Source organism: Hippocampus bargibanti, linkage group LG07 (assembly GCF_051943395.1).
Source record: "Hippocampus bargibanti isolate YZ-2025 linkage group LG07, ASM5194339v1, whole genome shotgun sequence".
In the NCBI taxonomy this organism is placed as follows: Eukaryota; Metazoa; Chordata; class Actinopteri; order Syngnathiformes; family Syngnathidae; genus Hippocampus; species Hippocampus bargibanti.
This window is the reverse complement of record NC_142740.1, coordinates 17,718,065-17,742,861: the sequence shown is the minus strand read 5'-3', so window position 1 is coordinate 17,742,861 and position 24,797 is coordinate 17,718,065. Positions and strand designations below refer to the sequence as shown.

General features: G+C 42.4%; 2 protein-coding genes across 7 annotated transcripts in view; one reads left to right on the top strand and one right to left on the bottom strand.

Moving 5' to 3' along the window:
• The window catches only part of elavl4 (ELAV like RNA binding protein 4), a 109,836-nt gene extending 90,397 nt beyond the window's left edge, over nucleotides 1-19,439 (bottom strand). For 4 of the 6 annotated variants that reach the window (XM_089000377.1, XM_089000374.1, XM_089000376.1 and 1 more), the window contains exons 1-4: nucleotides 19,080-19,439; nucleotides 5,351-5,484; nucleotides 4,370-4,493; nucleotides 3,540-3,680 (exon numbers count right to left, since the gene is read on the bottom strand). In XM_089000377.1, coding sequence (XP_088856503.1) covers nucleotides 3,540-3,680; nucleotides 4,370-4,493; nucleotides 5,351-5,454 — 369 coding nt within the window. In that variant the 5' untranslated portion in view covers nucleotides 5,455-5,484; nucleotides 19,080-19,439. The remainder of the gene's footprint in view (nucleotides 1-3,539; nucleotides 3,681-4,369; nucleotides 4,494-5,350; nucleotides 5,485-19,079) is intronic. The other 2 variants (XM_089000375.1, XM_089000379.1) reach the window with 2 other exon arrangements.
• The window catches only part of agbl4 (AGBL carboxypeptidase 4), a 332,043-nt gene continuing 326,222 nt past the window's right edge, over nucleotides 18,977-24,797 (top strand). Inside the window, exon 1 of the mRNA XM_089000385.1 lies at nucleotides 18,977-19,055. Coding sequence (XP_088856511.1) covers nucleotides 19,010-19,055 — 46 coding nt within the window. The 5' untranslated portion in view covers nucleotides 18,977-19,009. The remainder of the gene's footprint in view (nucleotides 19,056-24,797) is intronic.

The following is a 24,797-nucleotide window of genomic DNA, read 5'->3' as shown; positions in this document are numbered from 1 at the left end:
GGCTCCCAAAGGGACACAGGCTCAGCTGCTAATCACTAGGCCCTCCCTGCAGCCCTGGTCGCCGGCACGTTAGCGCATGCACACACAAGTAAGAGATGGCGAGGCACGGGGGGTGCACAAATGCCTACATGAAGTCTTGAGGCCCCCCTCGTAGTGGCTCTCAGCATCACTGTGTTTCCCACAACTGACACACCACATTTGCTATGATATGAAGAGTAAACACGACATGAAGTCGCACATTCCCATGAGATACATATGAAGTCATTATGTGCTATGGTTTGAAATACACGATAGCTCATTGATGAAAAGGTTTCTTCAGCAGTCATCTGTACTTCTTTGAACGTGTCAGATGTTTCGCTTCTTATCCAAGAGGCTTCGTCAGCAAACTATAATTTGCTGGTAGCTCTGGCCCTATACATATCCCTACTTTCCAGAGTGGCGGTGCCAGACCTCTGCTATGAGAGGTCGCTGCCCTAAGGTTGGGGGGAGCAGAGGACAATTTCCTGAGGCTACACTGATTGCTTCTATTTTCCTGACTGATTATGGTCTATGATTGGCCTGATTGCCCCATTTGCCCTGGTATCACCTCTTCAGCATAAGTCTGTGTGGTAACGATCTCAGGAATGTGTTGTAAGCGTTCTGCTGTTTTATGAAAATAGCTTCTTTTACTCCCCTCTCAAACATCTGTTTTATTTCTCTAAGATTTTAACTTCATTGTCGTCAAATGAGTGGTTGCTCGCTTTTAGGTGCATATTTACTGCAGATTGAGGCCCACGAGTATTATCCCTGCGATGTTGATAGTCTTTTTTTTGATAACGTGTTGAGTCTCCCCATCATTGAAAGGAAAAACAAAAGCATTGAAGTACATCCCACCCACCCGGCCATGTTTTTTTCAGCCTCCATTCCAATAAATACTCGCAGCCAAAGCCATTACATTTAATAAACTGCATTTGTTATTTTGCCAGTAGATCACTCATGAAGCGGCACTCGCATATTTCCATTTCTATGAATCGACAGCATCTTTTCAATGTTCGGGTAGCTGCACCTGCGTGTTGTTCGGCGACAGCAGCAGGGCCGCTGCGCATAAACGAGTTAATTTCCTTGATGTAGAGAAGACTGCAACCAAGGATAGGGGCGGGAGAGAGGAGCGGCAGATGGAAGGAGCTAATCATTATCGTGGTATCAGAGGTGACCTCTATCTATTCAGACGCGTACATTCTTGTTCGTCGTTAGGTTCAGTAGTGTGGAAAAAGGTGTTCACGCCCAGCTACTTTGTTTGTTTTTTTGTTTTTTTTCGTAAGATTGAAATGGAGGCAAAAATTCAAGTTGCCAAACAAAGCCTCGTGTCACATCGAGAACGTCAGTTGCCTGCAGTGGGCAATCAGCGGCGCTTTCTAGAAATTAACCATATTCAGCTGTGAAGCACAGTGCCCTGCGGCATTTTAAATGTGGCCTTCTTGAAAATTAAATCTGGGCTGACTGAAATATGGAATAATTTGCAATTCTGATTTTCCTCCCATGCGCCTTTCAATTCATTGCCGTTGTCTAAGGTTGGGCGACGAGGCTGGCGCGGTCGTTCTGCATTTAAAAACATTTGGAAACAGATTCACGGTTGTTAAATGTATTTTGAGTACCACAATATTTAGGAAATATAAATATACACAAACACACACAGGAAATTTAGCGTTATTTGGGTCAGCAGTAGTCAACTGTTCTGCATTAATTTGGGCCTTTGAATTTCAAATGAAGTAGTGCAACACTTGCTTTTGAAAACTACACAATGTGTATAAACTATCTTCGCACCAAAATAAATTAACCCACAATTTATGATTACTGCTGCTGCAGCATCAAATTACGTGTAGCTCTCACCAAGTTGGAGAACGTGCGGATGCAAGTGAGGTTTCTAACGAGAAATTGACCAGAATTTTCCAGCGCATTTGTCTAATGTATGCAAATGATCTCCCCGAGCTTAATGACGGTACCATTAATCACGATGGTCGTCTTTAAACGGGGTAATCACCCGTGCATGGGTGAGCGTGTACACACACACGCGCGCACACACACACACACGCGCGCACACACACACACACACACACACACACACACACACACACACACACACACACACACACACACACACACACACACACACACACACACACACACACACACACACACACACACACACACACACACACACACACACATGGCAAATGTGCAAAATCACAAAAAAAATCCACAACCACCCAGCTTGGCACGGCATGCAACAAGGTGCGATGAGGAGTTATCCATTATTAAGCTGTTAAATCTCTCCCTCCCGAATCCCCCGACCCTTCTAATCACATTTTATAATCAGCGGCGTTAAATTCAAAGTGATTTTTAACTTGGCAATCCCCCGCCTCAAATGTTGTTTTTCCCGTCTTCGCTGTGCTGATATGAAGCCTCGAATATGTAAACATGCCAATCATTCTTATAGAATAAATTCAAGTTTTTACTTACACGACATTCAACAAATAATTCATGGGCCAGCGGCTTCATGCAAACGGGAGATAACAGCGAGTCTTAATGGGCATTTTGGCCTCCCCCCCAAAAAAAAACCCTGAGACAGATGGCTTTGAACTATTGTAAGAATGCAGAATGAGACATGAGGGATGGGAGTGGAGGGGAGGCGGGCGATAAATGAAAACACTTTTGAAGCCCAACTCCACGTAGACGTATTTCACCACTTATGCTCGGCGTGCATTTGCATAGTTTGCTGAAAACCCCTTGGGTTTCTTAGCAGCACGACAGCGAGTTATGAAAGCTTCCGGGAAGTTTTGGGGTGTGGATCTGAGCCAGTTTGAAGGGGAGGCGAACCAATGAAGCACCCACAGCTTCATGTCGCCTTAATGCGGCAAGTCCATTTTCTTCCAACCTTTTTGCTTAAATGCTCTGGGTTTTCTTGTGTTCCTTTCTTCCGCTTTCCTTGACTTTTCGACCGGGACTGTCAGCGGAATTTTGACATCAATGGAAATAATTCCAGGCATCTCCAGCACTTTCGTGATGATGATCGAGTCATTTGTAACGAGATCATTCAACACGTGCTGGTGTTCCAATCTGATTTTTTAATGCCAGGCATTCTTCCACAAAAGAATGGGATTTTTACCGTTGAATACAACAGAGCAATACACAAAATAAAATAAAATCCATGATTCTAGCCATGAAGACACATTGACACATGTACGTTTTACACAACACAAACACCTCAATTCCCTTGATAACAGTCTTTCTGGCCGAGACTAAATCCAGAGTAGGCGTAGGGTAATTGAACCAACACAACAATGTAAATATTTACTAATACCCTCCAGTGAGAATTGGAGCTGGATTGCACAATTGATTTGTTCTCCTTTTGCCCTCTTACTCCCGTCCTCACCCACACACAAACAACTCACCACCCGCAACCCTGCTTATTTTTCATGTCATTACAACGCACGCCTGTGTTCATTATAAAGATGGAGACTTGGATATGGAGATACAATTCTCTGTCTTTATCCTCTTACCAGGGATGACCTGTAGCCCGTCTGGGCGGGCGATGACGGGAGATCCCTGGGAAATAGCGGCGAGTGCGACTCGGGGACGGAGCCCACGCCACTGGCTGCTAGTCCCGAGAGCTGCCCGTACCTCGCCATCATCTTGAGATGCTGCTCACAGAACACACACACACACACACAAACACACACACACACGCACACACACACACACACACACACGCACACACACACACACACACACACACACACACACACACGCGCACACGCGCACACACACGCACACACACGCACACACACACACACTCACACACATTGACGTGGAAGGAGAAGCAAGGAGAAGAAGGAAAAAGGGGGTGGGAGAAGAAGGGGTGTAGATAACAGCAGGTAGGAAGGACGATGATGAATAAAATCAAAGAAAGGACAGAGGGAGTGTATGAAGAAGGAAGCGATAGAGAAAAGGAAGGGGATTAGGGCACATTTTTACTCTCGCACAAAAACACGTGAACACACGAGCTCTCAAATTTGCAAGCATGAGAAGGCACAGGTTTAGCCCCGATTGGACAAGCAAGCCTGGGTTTGATCGGTATGATGGGGACCTTGTTGCAATGAGGTGATGTAAAGTATGGCAACTATCTTCTCCATTTACATTTACAGCAGAGCAGCTGCATGTTCTCCATATGACCATATGTGAAAAGGTGCTGCTATTAACAATTGTTCCTGTAGCTACGAGAAGACAGAAGTGCACAGACATGCACACAAACAGGCGCACACATGACAGAATGGGTGGCAGCAGACAGGTGAGGCATGGAAGAGAAGAAGAAGAAGAAAAATGTCTGTACCTCATTGCTCAGCAAAGCAGCGTTGAGTGTTCGGCTTATTTCGAACATGGTGAAATTCAGTACTTTTTTTCTCTGTCCTCTTAGTATCAGCTTCCTCCTTAGTTTTTTTCTCCTTTTTTGTTTGCTAAGGGTGGGAGTCAGTCCCAGAAGCAGTAAAAAAAAATCAAGCAATTAAAAAAAACAAGCTGAAAAAAAATCTGGAGGAGTCACTATTAAGTCCTTTATTTTGTCTTTCTCTTTAGCGTTCTCCTGAATTTCAAATGAGCTGTGTTCGCCGTCGCTGCAAAAATGTTTCTGTCCAGGATCCCCGCACACGTCTCGAGTCAATATTATTCTGTCTTTTCCTTATTTTTGTCTTAAATCTCCCAGGAGTCAGCACATTAAAACAGGAAGTCGGTAGGTTGGCTCGGCGGGCTGGCGCGCTGCCTTATCTGTCCCCTGCACACTGGCTCACACAATACGCTCCGATCCACAAACTGCTCGCTAGCAGATTAGCTGTCCCAAAACATAGCACTTAGTTTAAACTCCCCTTCCTATTGCTCTCTCCCTCTATCCTCTCTCGCTGTATTGTCACCCTTGCATTCCCGCCCTCTCTCACTCTCTCCTTCTCTCTGCCTCTCTCAAACACCCCCCCACCCTTCGCAGTGTACAAAATATTGCAGCTTCAGTTCCCAACTGCTACCACAAGGTGGAAAGACTGTTCTAGCACCATGGACAGCACCACCGCTTTCCTTTGCGTGCCACTTCTATGTTTGATTCTCTTCCCTTTTCTTGTGCGTCTTTTACACGGCAAGGGAGCATTTGCACTTATGGGGGCACTCCCACGTGTACCATGGAAATGCAGGGCAAGGATAAAAGGATTAATACAATTAATAAAACCGGATTCAAATGTGTAAACACGATTATGCAAGACGTTTGGCAGTGGAAAGCTTTTCATTTTTTATGACATGAAAGGTAAAGCAAAGTGAAAAGGAAGGCTACCTCGGAGTGGCCAGTAGACGAGCACAAGCGACGAGGGGATGGGCTGATGTGAGCATCAAGGTCAGGTGGCTGTCCTCTTCCTCAGCAGGGTGGGGCACAACCATGACAAAGCAGTCAGTAAACGGGGAGCCCAACTACGCAATAAAAAGAAATGTCAAAACATTGTCCTGAGCCAAGAATGTGACTCAGAATAATTGATCTTGAAGTCAAGGTGTAACTGTATTTGCGTCTAATAGGGAAAAGGTTGCTGAAATAAAAGGCTGTGTTTTACAATAGATCCGCTTAATGGGGGTCATGCTGCTGGTGTAATTGATGCTATCATCTTTTGTAACGCTAATGTCAGTGGTGTGATACACCTTGCTTTGTAATTACAGACAATGATTCTCTCCCCGTGCTTTGAATTCTGCTTTCGCCATTAAGAAATCGAACAGGCAAGGCCAGTTAATAGTGTTCTATTGACACTGGACAATCAGTTGTGATTGACAGTGTCCATCTGGGATAAAATACAATCTTGCAGTATCGACACACCTGCATTAAAGTTTGATATTGTTTTTCATTTATATTTAAAATAATCATTTCAACTAACTATACAAACATTTTTGATACATTTCTCTCCAACATATGGCATACTCGCTGGGTTATTATAGCATTGTGAAAGATGGCAAAATATTGTGATGTTTATGATTTAATGTGTGACTCCCACCCCGAGTGTTTAAAACAATGCTTAGAGGGGCATATGAAGTGTGATGGGGTATCCACCGGGTATATAACGCAGATACGTTTGTGAGGCAAAAAAAAAACAAACATACAGTAAAGTCAGATACAGAGACATGAATGTATCATCAAATATATCGTTTCACCCGCTTCTCAGCTTTCAGCTCATATTTCTCTTGTCTAAGAAAAAAGGCTGCTGGCCACATCCCTGTTCCGCAAAGCTGGTAGTCTCTGGGGGACAAGTGGCCCAGCAGTGCCCTGGGAAGGAGGGAGTTGGTGTGGGGGGGTGTTGGGAGGTGGAGCTGTCAGATGAATCATCCAGAGTGAGGCTTGATTCTTCAGTCAGCTGCCTCTCAAGCAATCCTCCCTGACCTGGCCTCAGCTCCCCTAAGCTCTCTGATTGCTGTCACCATAGTGATTCTCTGTGTACTGATGGCTGGTTCTTTCTGAACTGCCAACCCCCCTCCTTCCCGTGCCCTCGAAGCCACCCAACTTGATGCCACTTGTGCCTCGTATTGATTTTTGCATGACGACCTCCTACATAAATGGCAGACTTCATTTGGACATTTAAAGCATATTTTTGCAGTACTATATATAGAAGAACAACACGTACTACCTAATGGCTCAGTCATATTCTTTACAGTGTATATTGAATTTTAATCCCCACCCAAAAAAAGAAAGACACAGACAAAGCAACACAGTATTGAATTCAATAATAACTTATAATCAACCATCACTTGTGATTAAACTTAGGTTGTCCTGACACCAATTTTTAACTTGTGATACGATACCAATATCTCCAACCCAGAGTACTGCTCGATACCAATATCGATTTGATATGATATCTGCTGGAACAATACTGGCTTTTATATAGTAAGCCAATCGGGTATAAAAATCGGATGCATGTCTTCCTTGCTGCTGGAGTGAAGAGCAGGAGGGTAGTTTGTAATGGGCTGTGTGTGTGGTATAATAGTGTAGATTTAATAAGTAGCGATTTTGGATGTAAACTGATGTGGTCCGATCCTGTTTTAAAAGCTGATATTCGACCAATATCCAAAATCCATACCAGATAGAGATACCCCTAGTTTTTTCGTTTCACAGAAGTGTCTTTTACATGAGCGATTATGTTCAAATGTATGTACTGTATTTTGTTTCATTTTGATGTTTTGATATTTATAGTGGTAAATCCTTGATGATTTGCATTTCACCGTTAGTGCACTCATATCCTTACATTTTGTTTACATTTACACATGTAAAACACAAACACTATTTGCTGAAAAAATAAACCATTTGTGCATATCTCCATATTTTGGTGTTGTTTCTATAATGCCCAAATTATGCCCAAATGCAACTGTGAAGGCCCAACATTAGAGTAACAGTTTGTGTTGGCTCCCATTTGACAGCCACGTGGCCTTATGAACATGTTATGGGAATTTATTGTGGATGGTGTTCCTTCCTTATTTGTTGGGTGGCTGTCAATCACTTGATAATGTGCAATCACTGCCACCAAGAGGGCTGAAGTGCTCTCTGTTGTGTGCTGTTTGTTTAGAATCCTTTTTCAAATCTTAATTCATAATCGTCAAACAAATTATACTGAAACAGAGAGGACTCATGAAAAAATATAGTACACTCCAAAGGCAGGGAACCAACAAACAAAAAAATAAACACAACTAATGTTTGCTGAGTTATAGGTAAATACAGTAGTGATAACTTTAGTTTGATCATGTTCCAGAAAGAAAATAAAGCAACGTTTTGAAATGTGATGCAAGAAGTGATTGTATCCTGGGGGGCTTTCTAATATGCGCTGACCACGTTTGTAATAGTGTGGCGTGTCCTCCGCTTCCAGAACAGGCTCAAAATAGCCACATTTCATGTTACTGCACCTTCAACTATTTCACTGAGACAAGAATGTCCGCAAACATGTGTAGCACAAATATGAGCAGTCACACATTCGCTAAGCATGTAAAAATACATTCTCCTGAGAGATAATTAAAATGTGAGAGTCCATTGAGCAGATTGTGCAGCACTTCAAGCGCTTGTTCAGCTCAATGATGGATGTTTTCATTAAATCATTTCTGTACTTTGCAGACATCTTGACAGAAAAATGCTGCATTCAAAGCGTACCTTGGGCAGAGAGCTGAGGGCTTATTCTTTAAAGTGTTTCTATTCTTACTTCAGAAAGGGAGTTTAAGTTTTTATCAACGTGGATTTCTCTTTTAATTTGTTTATTTGTGTGGAATGAGAATGTGCTCATATTAGTAGGAGGAATTTCTGTATAAAAGCTGGTATCAAAACTTAATTTCAACAGAGCAATTTCGTTCCAGTGTGTGTGTGTGTATATATCAGTGGTGGGCCGTCAGAGCCAGCAAGGCCTTCTCTGCTGGCCTAACATAATCAGACATCATTATCATAATTATAATAAAAGTCAATTTCATTTAAAAAAGTATTTTTTCTAAATATATATATAATTATTCTACATACTGTTTTCTTGATATTATATTATATCCATTTGGTTATGCTCCTTTCAGTGTTGTAGTTTTAGGTCAGACTTTTAAATCCAATCAGAATTCAGCTAGCTTGTGTCGCCAGGCTGTATGAAATCTGACCGACGCCTTCAGAATCAACAGTGAGGGCGCTGTACTTGAACGGGCACATGTAGTTGATATATAGTTGCGATAGCCAATCAGATCACGAGTTGGCACAGTAAGGCCAGCTAGAGGACCTTGCATTGAATATGACACGTACGCGTTCTGTGATTGGATACTCACTTTACCTTAGCCCTCAGCGGAGGCAGCGCTATGCAAATCAACCAAGCCACAACAGATCAGACCCGGAAACTTTAGCAGAAAAACCAAGTATATCTACTCGCTTTTTTTAACCCACAATGGCTGAAGGAGAGGACAACTCGCTGTCGCATGTAGGCCTATTCTCAAGAACAAATGAAAAAAAATTGTTTACTTTTATTTTCAACAAATAGTTCGTTTTGTGAACGTTTTGTTGTTTTTCTTATATTAAACTGACATTTTGTAATGTAGCGTAAAATCTTGTTAAAGATTGCATATTCTTGGTGGACTTAATAAAACTTTGTGGACAAATTATTTTAAATTTCCTTTTATTTTTAAGTGTTTGCAGTATCACATATATATATATATATATATATATATATATATATATATATATATATATATATATATATATATATATATATATATATATATCAGAATCATCTTTATTGCCAAGTATGTAGAACACAAGGAATTGTTTTCCGGTAGAACACGCTGCACTAGTATCGTCGTCAAAAAAACTGATAAAGTGATAAACTGATAAAGCATATATATATATATATATATATATATATATATATATATATATATATATATATATATATATATATATATATATATATATATATATATATATATACATACATACATATATATATATACATACATGTATGTATGTATATGTACATATATATACATACATGTATGTATGTATATGTACATATATATATATACATGTGCCTCGACTGGGATCACCACCTTATCGTGGTGAGGCACTTTGCGCGTCTCCATGACCCTGAGAGCTATGTCGGCTGGAGTCTTGTACTCCTGGCAGGGTCACCCAAGCCGAACAGGTCGGAGGGTAGAGGCCAGACAAAGAGTGATCCCAAATCCGCACCCGGGGGTAGGCGTAGGCGGAGTCCAACAGATCGGACCACCGGCAGCCCCTTGCAACCGCACTCACCTGAAGGTCGTCTTGAGTCCTCACTCTTGCCACTGGAATACAGCGGGTGCGGCCAAGTATGTGGGGGAAGGAATTGCGCGCCCCGTCCCTCACACTAAATCCACTAGTAGCGCAGGTTCCAGCTTCCACCATATAAGTCCACTGGCGATAGGATAAAGTGACGGGGGCAGGTCATGGATGTGACTGGAAGCTTCTAGCTTGATTCCTACACAGGGGCGGTACAGGATTGACGGTCGTTGCGAAGATGGGATGGAGCAACATTATCCTTCGGCAGCATCCTGTGCGTCTGAGCAGCCCTATTCAGGGTCCACACTGCTCACCCCTTATAGGGGAAGGGTCTAGAAAAGGTGACCTAAACATTGCTTGTTCCACCACACCTGGGTGGCCCACCGCAGCCACCAAGGCATCCCCCCTCTGCGGTCGAAAACGAAATATAAATAAATTAATGACTATGAACCTGGCTTCCTGGAATGTTCGCACCCTCCTCGATGCTCGAGACGGGATGGAGAGACCTCGAAGACGAACTGCCCTCATCGCACATGAGCTCAGGAGGTACAACATCGATATTGGCGCACTCAGTGAGACTCGGTTCTCAGGCGAGGATTCACTCACAGAAGTTGGTGAGGGCTACACCTTCTTCTGGAAGGGTCTCCCAGAGAATGAGCAAAGACTACATGGAGTTGGCTTTGCTGTGAAAAGCAGCTTACTCAGCAACATCCCTGAGTCCCCCCAAGGCATCAGTGAACGGCTTATGACCTGGCGTATTCCCCTGGTAAAAGGTCGCTTCGCAACTTTAATCAGCGCCTATGCTCCCACCTTGGATGCTGACGACAACACCAAAGATGCCTTCTACGAGTCCCTGGATGCTACCATATCCAAAATCCCTGCCTCTGATAAACTTGTTCTGATGGGTGACTTCAATGCCCGAGTAGGTACTGATGCCAGGCTCTGGAAACAAGTAATCGGAAGACACGGGACGGGGAAAATAAACAGCAATGGCCTCCGACTCCTCACTCTGTGCTCTGAGCATCAGTTGATTGTAACTAACACCATCTTTCAACAGAAAAAGAAATACATCACATCATGGATGCACCCCAGGTCCAAACATTGGCACTTACTGGACTACATCATCACAAGGCAACGAGACCAAAATGACGTCTGCATCACACGGGCCATGCGTGGGGCTGAATGCTGGACTGATCATCGACTGATCAAGTCCAGGCTCAAGCTGAGAATTCGACCTCCTCACAAGAAACAGCAACCCCAAAGGCGTCTTAACACCAGGGCCCTGGAGTCCCCACAGTGTGCAGCCAGCTACCGCAACAAGCTGGCAGAGGGACTTGCCAGCCTGGACAAGGACACCAGTAACGGTGACCTTGATATTGAAAGCAGGTGGAAAAAATTGAGGACAACAATTCATCAAGCTGCCTCTGAGACCATCGGCTTCACTCAGAAACGTCATCAAGACTGGTTCGATAACAGCTCAGCTGCCATACAGGAGCTTCTGGAAGCCAAGCGCAAAGCCCATACCACACTTCTCTACAACCCTCATTCTCCACTTCTCCTCTCTCACTACAAGGCCATCCGTGGTGAAACACAGAAACAGCTGAGGATGATGGAGAACAAGTGGTGGCTCAGCAAGAACCAAGAAATCCAGAGGCATGCAGACAACAACACCCACGCCTTCTATGATGCTGTAAAATCCCTGCACGGCCCACGAAGACAACACATTGTCCCAGTTAAATCTGCAGACGGTTCTGTACTACCGAAGGACAAACAGCTAATACTTGAGCGCTGGGCAGAGCACTTTGACTCCCTGCTCAACCAAGTAAACCCTTCAGACACATCTGTCCTTGACTCCCTCCCAGAGCTTCCATCAGTTTCCTCCCTTGATGAACCTCCTCAGTTCACAGAGGTCCTCTCTGCAATCCGGAGCCTTAAAAACAACAAAAGCCCTGGCCCTGATTGACTTCCAGCTGAGGTCTTCAAGAGCGGCGGTTACCTCCTGACACGGAAGCTTTACCACCTAATCTGCAACATCTGGCGAAACGGGACACTTCCTCAGGAATGGAAAGACAGCAACATTGTTACCATTTATAAAAGGAAGGGGGACAACTCAGTCTGTGGCAACAGCCGTGGTATCTCCCTACTTTCTGTTGCTGGCAAGATTCTTGCAAAAGTAATGCTGTTCCGTCTTACATCGCACATTACCGAAGACATCATCCCAGAGACACAATGCGGTTTCAGGAAGGATCGAAGCACTCTGGACATGATCTTCGCTGCGCGCCAAGTTCAGGAGAAATGCAAGGAACAAAACAAGGACCTCTATATCACCTTCATCGACCTTAAAAAGGCATTTGACACAGTTAACCGTGACATTCTCTGGACCATACTGCAGAAATTTGGCGTTCCCTCCAAATTTCTCGGCATCCTAAAACAATTCCACAGCGGCATGCAAGCAACTGTACTTGTTGGTGGCCAGCAATCTCCCCGTTCCCTGTGGAAGTCGGGGTGAAGCAGGGCTGTGTACTGGCCCCTGCTATATTCAACCTGTTCCTGATGGCAGCTACGCTCCTCTTCCATGAGTCCATCCAGGAAGGTGGCGGCGTACAAATCCAATTCCGCCTGGATGGTAGCCTGTTCAACATCAGACGCCTACAGGCCAAGACCAAGACCCTGATCAGCGACATCCACGAGCTACAGTATGCAGATGATTGTGCTCTGTTGGCCCACAGCCCAGCTGCCATGCAATATGCCCTTGATACCATGTCCTCCGTCTACCGATCACTCGGTCTCGTGATCAATGTAACCAAAACGGAGGTCATGGCAAAAGAGAGTTCTCCTACCCCAGCGTTCACCCTCAGTGGCACACCCCTCAAGGTTGTCCAACAATTCAGCTACCTCCGCAGCATTCTAACACCCTCCTGTCTAATTGACGACGACGTCCAGGCCCGCATCCATCAAGCCTCCAAAGCTTTTGGCAGATTGCGTACTCGTGTGTTCGAAAACAACCACTTAAGAACTCCAACAAAAGTCGCAGTCTACCAAGCAGTGTGTGTGTCCACGCTACTATATGGCGCAGAAGCCTGGACCATCTATCGACGCCATGTGAGACGCCTTGATGCATTCCACATCAGGTGCCTCCAACGAATCCTTTGCATCACCTGGCAGGATCGTGTCCCACACACTGACATCCTTCAACGCACCGCCTCCACCAGTATCGAGGCTATACTGGCAAAGAGGCAACTCCGGTGGGTTGGACATGTCATCCGGATGCCTAGCTGCCGCTTGCCTCAGCAGGTGCTTTATGGACAACTCCTGTCAGCGAATAGGAAGCCTGGTGGTCCTAAGCTGCGATACAAAGACCAGCTTAAACAGACTCTAAAGAAATGCAACATCAAGCCCAGCGATCTGGAGTCTGCTGCAGCTAACAGGCCACTGTGGCGTTCCTTATGCCACGAAGGGGTGACACAACTTGAAAACAAACGCACCCAGAGGAGGATCGTGCGGCGCGAGCAAAGACACCTCTGTGCTGCTTCAGTACCGCCTCGCCAGCCCGGTCCTGGCCTCACATGTCCTGAATGTGGCAGGATTTGTGGCTCCAGAATCGGGCTTCATAGTCACCTACAGTGGCATCGACGCCAGCGCCGATAACCACTGTCCAATACCCCACAAAGCAATGGAAGCGACATCATCTTCGACTTCGATGGACTGCCAAGAGAGAGATATATACATACGTGCCTCGACTGGGATCACCACCTTATCGTGGTGAGGCACTTTGCGCGTCTCCATGACCCCGAGAGCTATGTCGGCTGGAGTCTTGTACTCCTGGCAGGGTCACCCAAACCGAACAGGTCGGAGGGTAGAGGCCAGACAAAGAGTGATCCCAAATCCGCACCCGGGGGTAGGCGTAGGCAGAGTCCAACAGATCGGCGCCGCCATGCCTGGACATTAGGGATATATAAATAGGGCCGATACGACCAGTCAGACTTTAGTTCGCTGACGAAGCCTCTTGGATAGGAGGCGAAACGTCCGAAACCTTCAAAATTGTACAGATGACGGCTGAAGAAACCTTCTCATCGATAAATACATACATACATACATACATACATACATACATACATACATACATACATACATACATACATACATACATACATACATATACAGTAAAGTCTCGTTATATCAATATCGGTTATATCGATAGTCCCGCTTATTACGATACTATTTCTATGCACGCACGGAGAAAATTACATGCGCGCAGGGTCGGATATATCGATAGTCCCGGTTATATCGATATTTTTCGGACTCCCTAGAATATCGATATAACGAGACTTTACTGTATATATACATACATACATACATACATATAAATACATACATACATATATACAGTAAAGTCTCGTTATATCGATATCGGTTATATCGATAGTACCGCTTATTACGATACTATTTTCATTTCCCTTGCACATTTCTAGTCTTTTTATGTATAATTAGTGCCGTTTAGTACGATACTCGGTTATTATGATAATCCGGTTATTACGGTGCTCCTTTTCATCCCCCGCCGGCCATTTTTGTTGTTTATATCGATATATCCGTCGCGCCATTGGTCAACTTGGTCACGTGTCTTGTTACGTGAGCCGCCATCGGTCGCGCCATTGGTCGACTTGGTCACATGAGCCGCCATCGGTCGCGCTATTGGTCGACTTGGCCGTGTGACTTTGTCACGTGACACGCCATCGGTCACGCCATTGGTCAACTTGGTCACGTGTCTTGGTTACGTGTCACGCCATCAGTCGCGCCATTGGTCGACTTGGACAGGTGACTTGGTTACGTGCCCAGCACCCGTGTAGCAGAGCCATTTTCATTTTCAGACGCTAGCTCGTGTGTAGCAGACGAGATTGAAGTGTTTGTGTTAAAAGGTAAAAATGGGAAACAGAAGAAGATTGATGACTTTTTTAAATTGTATACATGATACAGTAAGATGTAAGCGTTGCAGTTTCCCTGTTGTGTTATGTACATGCCCACTGTACTGTATATGAATGCAATCGTTTTTTGCAACAATGTTTCTTGTTTTGTCTGCTGAAGCGCGATGATTTTGAAAATTATTAACATTCCATACTGTGTATTAAAGGACAGCCGATGTCACTTTTTATTCAAATGCAAATAAAAATGACTTCACGCCAAGACGTCTTGCATTGCTTGAGAATCCAAACAATGGCTTCAGATTCGGATAATATGCTTTCTTGTTACACATCCAGTTATGAATATGTTTCAAAGACACTGTAGTTCTGAAGATTAAAGCATACATGTTTACAATCATTAAAGAATTATATGTGCCATTTTGAGGCAACATTGGGGGAACATCTCTCACCCAAAAAAAAGGGAGCTAATGGCTCCGTTTCTTATATGGCGCTTGGCTGCCCTCTTTTGGCGGCTTTTGTTTAATGCAGTTCGGCGCAGGATCGGATATATCGATAGTCCCGGTTATATCGATATTTTTTTCGGGCTCCCTTGAATATCGATATAACGAGACTTTACTGTATATATATATATATATATATATATATATATATATATATATATATATATATATATATATATATATATATATATATATATATATATATACACAGGTAACATCCGAGTTACGACCGGGTTCCGTTCGGACAAAACGGTCGTAAGTCAAACAGTTCTAAATGGAAATGCATTCAAAATGGCTTACGTGAGGTTTATAGGACAGGATAGTATACGATGTCAATCTGTTATTTTTAAGCAATGTTTTCTATTGAATACTATTATATACCAAAATGTTGACAGTTCATTTATAAATCTTCTAACTTTTAGTGCACGAAACCAAATGCACTCAAAGATTTCCTTTTCATGATAGTGTGGCTCAGTGGATACCTGAGCAACAACACTGGATGTCACTTCAGTGAAACATGGTCTGCATGTTAAAATAACTCTCATAGTCACTGAAACCTTTTGCAAGGCGCTCTGTCTTCTAACATAAGTAACACAAACAATCATTAAAGCTACCTGGTGTGGACTGCTGTGTGATGCATACTCAAATACAGTGTAGGACATTTTCCAATATGAGTTACAGCCACAATATCAGGTTACAGTCGGGATCTCAAGAGTCATCTTATCTGCTGCAGACAAGCCAGGAAATTATGGTAAACTCAAGCACCCAATGTCGAGCCGCTATTCGATAAGAGCAAAGAAACAAGAAAAACATGCAGCATATCTAATGTATTCTGCTCATGCTCCTCAATTCAATTTCAATCCCCCTCTAGTAGAGCCCTTTAATTGGCATGGTGTTAAAAACAATGACATCGCATAGAGGACAGTCATTCAATTCTAATGTTGTTTTTTATAAATATAATTTATAAAATTTTATTTTATTCTCATGCTGTCATCTAAGAACTAATCAATCTGACCTATCTGCTCAGTGGCTTGGTGATGCAGCTCATCAAATACATAACACCTAAACAACAAACACAAACACACGCACGCACACCCAAATATCATTGCCTGTGTATAGCACTACATACATTTGGTCCAGTTATACAAGTTGAAAATTAGCAATATCATGTGTGCCACTTTGCTACGCGAGTTATGTGCCTGCTCATTTGATGTACTTAATCAGGTGCAGCCTTTGTACTGGGAAATGAATAGGACCGGACCTGATTGGCCTTGATGACATCTATGCGCCAATAACCTAGAAAACTACCAGCCTTAATCAAGCTGTAAGATGACTCAGAATCACTGGCTGTGACCTGCAGCGATTGACTTTCTTTGAAAATCCGATTAAAAATGCAGGTATGGCTGCAATATTATTGAGGTGTGTGTGACCATTACCATGAATGTTGAAGCAGTGTCTATTTTTTTGATGTAACTGTCCATTTAAACAAGCCCAGAATTTACACTAAACTGAAGTAAATTTGTGAGAACATTGAGGTAAGACCAGGCATGGGCAAACTACGGCCCGCGGGCCGCATACGGCCCGTTAGGCTTTTTAATCCGGCCCGCCGAACCTGCCCAAATTATAGTAAAAACAGCGTCTGAAACTCATGACAAAAAGTTAGCGGACAACAGGGCAGATAACTGAAAAGTTGCCTGCCCCATCTTTCACAACCTGAAGCACAATGAGACAACTAATCACATTAAAAAACATTGTCAACATTGTACCTACTACAAATGCTACCTTGCTTAATTTACGGTAAATGTGCTGATTTTTCTGCAGTAGTCGATTGCCATTGTGGTGCACAATGCAACGTTTGCATTGCTTCCTACGAGCCACTCAGCCACTTTCATGAGTCTCACGTACACTTTACAGTCACGGTTTAATGTAAATTTACGTTTTGTAGCGTCACATATGTTGTTAGCTTCTATTGAATCTTTCTTCTGGGCTGAGGTTCTGTGCATCTATTTTGGAAAATGATATGCAATTGCACGACTTTATAACGCTTGCGAAAGTCCGGAAGAAAGCAGCATGCTTCTGATTGGCTGCCGTGCAGAGTATGCAAATTTCACTGCAGGTTGCCTATGTCTGTGTGCTCGGCGACGGTACACGTGTATTGTTTGCGCGTGAAGGCGAGGGCGTCAGTGAGGGGTTTGTTGAGCGCGCGGTCAGGACAAACCATCTATGATTTGGCGGAATTTAACACAAGTAGGTATTATTGAGCTTGAATATTTCGTTGTGGAATAATATGTTTTGAATGTTGAAAGTGATTCCATTTTTCAATAAATGTTGATTTCTTTAACTTTGCCCCTTCCATGAAAACCTATTAAAAACAGACGCAATCTTGATGAATCACAGTGCATATGTTATTTTAATCTATTTCCATTTCCTCCTCCAAGTATCTGCGAAATAGTATGTAAACGCCATATCCCTTGAGACAAATTTATTAACTGATCAGGGATATTTTTCACATTTGAAAGACAGTTAATAAATAGGGTTCTTACTGTGCTATGAGGTTTGTACACACTACATTTTTTGTGTTTCCCACTGACATTATAAAAACGTTTTATAGCATCTATAATACCCAAAACAGGCAGGCTGATATTTTTAGTTAAATGAAAAACACCAATAAAAATGACTTCAAAATGAATTCGGAAATGGCCAGTTTCAGAAGGTCCCACCCCTTTGTTCGTGACGTCACGCCTTGCTCGAGAATCAAAACAATGGCTTCAGATTCGGAGAAGATGTTTTCTTGTTACTCATCCAGTTATGAATATGATTCAAATAGTTCTGAAGAGGAAAGCATAAATGTTTGCAATTGATTCAGGGAGTCCTCCCATATCAATTTGAGCCGCCAATGACAGCAATGTAGCACCCAGAAAATGCAGAAGATTGCGCCCAAGCTCCGTTGGAAATGGGCTGATTTGTCAGCTGGGAATTTGTGTCAGCGAATATCAAATAGTTGTCTTGGTGCAACACACAACGATTCACCATGGCGTTATTTATGTGTTTTCCTTCTAATTTCGCCATCAACACGAAGTTTTCAGACCAAACAAAGTACCCAAAATGCATTGTGTGTCGCTTTCTCGGTCAGGGGCGGTCCAAACGTGACGTCACATGGGGATCGTCATCAACTCGAAAACAAGACTTAGTGAATATTCAGCGCAAGTCTTAGAACGTAAACTATAGCTATATGCTGTGGAATCTTTGTAAAATACGCTCAGTCAAAGTCATTTGAAGTGATTTTATAAATTATGGACATAACTTGTCGGGAGGCGTCGGTTGTCCTTTAATGCTTTAGGTTTAGTATTTCCGGCCCAAACACTCCCTCCCAATGCTCCTGGCCCGGCCCCTCTGTCAAATTTTAGAACCCAAAGCGGCCCGCGAGTCAAAAAGTTTGCCCACCCCTGGGTAAGACCATCGTCATTTCAGTAAAAAAAAAATGTCTTTTTTTGTTTGGCTGTTGTGGAATCGTCCCCCACCCAAAATCAGGGCATTTATAGACAAGCCATTTACACTCACTGATAGACATTATAAAATCTTCAATTAAACTCAGAAACTGTTTTTAGTATTATTATTTACATTATATTTACAAGTATGTACATGTATATTCCAAACAAGTCTCACTTTGCAACATCCGACGACTAACTGCAATTTAACGGGATCCCCCCCCCCCTTTTTGCTCTTTGCTGCCTGCACCGCTGCCATGGCAACAAAGGGAGCGCCGTGCAAGAATGGAACGGAAGATGGAGGAGAACCCCGTGAAAGATGCCGAGACCGGTGTGTAAATATTAGCCTCCTTACCTCTCCTCGCTCGTCGGTGTTGTTTCCCAAAGAGAAGGCCCGGCAGGCGACCACGATCCGCTGCGCGTTTCATCGATCATCATGACGTCTTCACATTAGCGTCCTAAACCTTTTTTCCCCCGCTCGCAGCAATGTAAACAAGACCTGTGTCACCTGCATGCTGAAAGCTAGCATTGCTGCAACCCTCTTTAGCCACGGTTAAGTCCTTAAAAACAAACCGCGGGTACGGACTGGCATGCATTCTGCTTTTTGATAGGTATTGCATTCGCCAAAGCAGATGTGATGATCCACGGACAGCCTTAGCTAGGTTAGCTGATACCTTAACTAGCTCCGTGTGTCAAGTGCTGTGATGCTCGTCTGATTGAGTGACCTCACGCAGCTGAAAAGGGAGAGCGAGTTGAAGACAACACGTGTTAACCTCTCACAGATCCTAGCCATTAACAAACTTTTATTTCCAGTAAGTGCTGACGTTTTAGTTTTCTCATTTGTGGATATAGTCAATTAGATTGTGCTCACAAAAAAAAAATAATGTAGGTTTAATATAACCACCACTTAACACAATGCTGTTCAAAATGATGATTAGGTTAAGTTCCATTGTACACATACGTATTTGATTTCCATTGTTGAATAAATGTCCCAAATGTATTTAACTTATATATTTGACACACATTTTGATATTTTGTTCATGGAATGTTTCCATCATTTATTTTGTGAGTTATTTTTTATGCTTTTATTTCATAGTGCATTGAAGCATTAAAACACACGAACTTCAGTTCAAATAAACCAAATATGTAGTGTTACGTCTGTTTAAGCTCTCAGTCGTACAGGAATGGTCCATCGATGAAAAGGTTTCTTCAGGGATCATCTGTACTTCTTTGAAGGTGTCGGACGTTTCGCTCCTCATCCAAAAAGCTTCGTCAGTCAACAGATGACGGCTGAAGAAAACTTTTCAACATGTTGTGTTCTAAATCTTTTGACCAAGACTCTATTCAATTAAACTTAAGTAAGTACCATTGGGTACATGCACTACAAAATAAAAACACATACTATATATATATATATATATATATATATATATATATATATATATATATATATATATATATATATATATATATATATATATATATATTACGCCTAGAGATAAGTGGTTTATTTGGAAAAATGACAATCGATGTAGTTTATGTTTTTGTCATTCGTAATTGTTTGTCCGCCTGTTGGGGGTCAAGATCATAAGGATAAGCTTGGCTTGAAATTGAAAAACATGTAGTTTGACTTGTGTTTGGTCTTCATTTTTTGCTTGTGCCTGTGTGTTAAACAAGACTTGCTTAGATGTACTATGATGTGGGCAAAAAATATGACAATGGATATAAGAAGGGAGTCAAACAGGGATATGCACTGCTGGAGAAGCAGACGCTCAGAGGGGCGCCATCTTGAAAAACAACAAAACAAACCAGAGAACATCAATGGTACCAAAACAACTCAAAAGTCTCTTTCCACCAAACAAGTATGAATAGTAATTAATGGGACTAAAACTGAAACCGCAATAGGTGACAGATTGTTGTTTGAACTGTCATGTCAGCATTCTTTATATAAACTGTAGCATAGAAAATAAGTTTTTCTTATCGTGTTACCTTTACTTATAAATGAAGTCCATGCGGCGCTCCTTCTGAAGAAAGGCATTGATTACTTCTTTGTAGAAGCCTTCCTTATCTCTCTTCAGTTTTAAACGTCTCTCTATTTCTTTCAATTTGGATATGTAATCCTCTATTCTGAAAATAAGGCCAAGCAACACGCAAAAATGATTGGATTTGTAAAATGGCTTCAAATGCCTCTACTGAGTGTATTTTACAAAGATTCCACACACATTTAACTATATTTTACGTTTTAAGACTCGTGCTTTATATTCCGGAAGTCTTGTTTTTGAGTTGGTGACGAGTCCGTACGTGACGTCAATGAAGGAACGCCCCTGACCGAAAAAAAGGACACATTGTAGCAGTCCTTCCATCACGTCAATGCTTGTTTGGTCTGAAAACCAAATAAAATGTACATTTCTCCACTGTGAGACTAATAAAGGCATATCCAATCCAATCCAATCCAATCCAAAACCTCGTGTTGCGCCAGAAGAGGGCGTCCAAGCTCCATATAAGGAATTTATCAGCCTGTAGGAACGCAATACACTGTCATGTCTACAAGAGGTTGCCATTTTCTGCCTCTTTTCTGGGATGCTACATTGCAGTCCAGAAGCATCAAAATGACACAGAATAAATTATTTAATCGATTGCAAACATGTATGCTTTCCTCTTCAGAACTATTTGAATCATAGTCATAACTGGATGTGTAACAAGAAAGCATATTATCCGAATCTGAAGCCATTGTTTTGATTCTACAGCAATGCAAGACGTCTTGGCGTGACGTCACGAACTGGGGGCGGGACTCTCTGAAAATGCCCAATTTGCAGCTCAATTTTTTTGCAGATTTTGGACACTTTAAGTCATTTTTATTGGTGTTTTTCATTTGAATAAAAATATCACACTGCGTGTTTTGGGTATTTTGGATGCTATAAAACGTTTTTCTGATGTCAGTTAGGAAACAAAAAAGTGACGTCGATTGTCCTTTAACTTGCTAACTGTTTACTGTAGCTTGCTCTCACTAATTCTATTATTCTCGCAGCCGAGGAGGCGCAAGAAGAATATGTAATCACCAGCGCCCTCTGTCATGAGGCAGGAGAACTGTGTGCCTCACCTATGCACACAGTTTTGATAAAAATAAAATAAAATAAACACTGTAGTACAGTGTTTATAATATAAAGTGACTGTGCATTATATACACCAGCTACACTGTGGAAATTTAGTTCATATACTAAAAGTGTTTGAACACTAATAGCGATATGCAGAGGGACAGCAATGCAGTCTCACTGCAGAGCAGGCCAGCACAGTTAGCATAGTCATTGCACAATCCATTGTGAGGCCCAGCCGGCTGCTGCCTCACCGCTCGTCTCGACTTAGTGTTTGAATGGTAAATGTGAAAATTCACCGATTTTGAAAAGAAAAAAACAAAATGGTGAAGTTAAATGGAAAAGAACATTAAAGTACAAATCTCTAAATAAATATAACTGTTTAATTTATTTCTTCATTTGATATTTCCATGATGACAGGTGAGGCACGGAATCACCTGCCTCCCCTGACTCCACGTCACTGGTCTGCATTATGGCTTAGACATCTAAGAAACACATATGGAGCCTTCTTTAGTATGTTTGCCTGTGCATACAATTTCCTACATTATCAGTGAATATCCTTGTCATCTGGCAAATCATCCGAAATATAGTGGCCAAGATATTTTACCTCATTACATGCATCATGCAAAACATGAAAAATACTGATTTCCAATTGAAATCGATGAGAAGGTTTCTTCAGCCGTCATCTGTACAAAAGTGAAGGTTTCGGACGTTTCGCCTCCTATCCAAGAGGCTTCGTCAGCGAACTAAAGTCTGACTGGTCGTATCGGCCCCATTTGTATATCCCTAATGTCCAGACATGGTGGCGCCGGACACAGCTATGATAGGTCCCTACTCTCAGGTTGGGGGGGCAGATGACCCCTCCCTGTGGCCCCACTGATTGTTCCTACATTCCTGACTAACAACTGGCCTATTACCCCCACTCTCACCGTTATCACCTCATCAGCATAACGACCCTCATCAGCATTACGAAAGTTGCCTAACCTGTTTTGCCTAAGCAGGCTATTGTATGAACGATCCAAATTGAACCTCACCCCACCAGACCGGTTTAATGAAGGATTTTGTTGTTTTATAAGAATCACCTCTTTTACCCCCCTTTCAAACCATCTATGTTCTTTCGCTAAGATTTTAACCTCATTGTCATCAAATGAGTGGTTGCTAGCTTTTAGGTGCAAATGTACTGCCGATTGAGGTCCATTTATATTATCCCTGCGATGTTGATAAAGTCTTTTTTTGAGAATTTGTTGAGTCTCCCCAATGTACTGCTCTTTACAATTTTCATTCTTACAATGTATGGAATAAACTACATTACTTTGTTTTTCATTTGGTAGCCTATCTTTTGGATGCACTAATTTTTGCCTTAACGTGTTTATCGGTTTGAAATAAGTAGGAATTTTATGTTGCCAAAGGACTCTTTGTAATTTTTCAGAAACTCCTGCAATGTACGGTACTGCTACTCCTCTCCTTTTTGTATCTTGAGAATTATTGGTTTCATTCCCTATTCTTTCTTTCTGACATTTGTTGAATGACCACTGAGGGTACCCACAGTTAGTGAGTGCTCTCCTGATATGTTTAGACTCCTTTTCTCTACCTTCAGTGCTAGTTGGTATTAGTTTAGCCCTATGCTGGAGGGTTCTGATAACTCCTAGTTTATGTTGTAAAGGGTGGTTAGAGTCAAAAAGTAAGTATTGGTCAGTGTGCGTAGCCTTCCTAAAAACTTCTGTTTTTGGCGCTCTGTCCTCTTTTATAATTACTTTACAATCCAAGAAGGCTAGTTGGTTCTCTTGAATGTCCTCACGAGTAAATTTAATGTTGAAGTCTACAGAGTTGAGGTGATCTGTGAAGGATTGAATTTCTTGTTTCTTAATTATGACAAAAGTATCGTCCACATATCTAAACCAGTGTCTAGGTTTTGTCCCTGGGAAGGATGTGAGGGCCTGTTTCTCCATCTCTTCCATGTAAAGATTAGCCACTATGGGTGAAACTGGTGAGCCCATAGCACAACCATGAATTTGTTTATAAAATGTTTCCCGAAATTGAAAATACGTAGTATTAAGGCAGATTTCTAATAATTGGCAGATGTGATCTGGTTTAAGTTTGGTTCTTTCATGTCTGGACATTAGGGATATATAAATGGGGGCGATACGACCAGTCAGACTTTAGTTCGCTGACGAAGCCTCTTGGATAGGAGGCGAAACGTCCGAAACCTTCACTTTTGTACAGATGACGGCTGAAGAAACCTTCTCATCGATGGACCACTCCTGTACGACTGAGAGCTTACACAGACGTATTCCAATTGAAATGTGACTTTTCTTGGTGTTGAATTGGATGTAATATCGGGTACCACACGGAGAGCATATTGTAACGTCGTCTCGTAACCCGGCACTACTGTTTATGTGAAAATCACTAGTCAGTTATCCACAGACATAAAAATGTATTTTGTCATTGCACATATAACTCAAAATAGAAAACCACAAAATATTTTATGATTACTAACTAAACAGTGCATACGTAAATTATTTGTAATTGACATTTTGTTTGGCGGCATGATTATAACACGGTAGAGGAGTCTTTATTGTGGGTTTTTGGTATTTTGGGGATCAAATGACCCCCCTCACTCAAGACCCCATACCAATTAATCTCACTGTAGCAACCATCAATGAAAAGGTTTCTTCAGCCGGACTCTGCCTATCATAGCAAACACTCAGCTATGATAGGCAGAGTCCGGCACCACCATGTCTGGACAGTAGGGATATATATAGGGCCTAAACTACCAGTAAGACTTTAGTTAGCTGACAAAGTTTCTTGGATAAGAAGCGGAACGTCCGACACCTTTAAAGACGTACAGATGACGGCTGAAGAAACCTTTTCATAGATGGAGCTTACACAGACTAACTCTAACAATTATCTTTTCATCTAACTGCCAAATACAATCTTTAGTTTAAAACAAGGGTGTCAAACTCCAGGTTACCAGCAAGCGT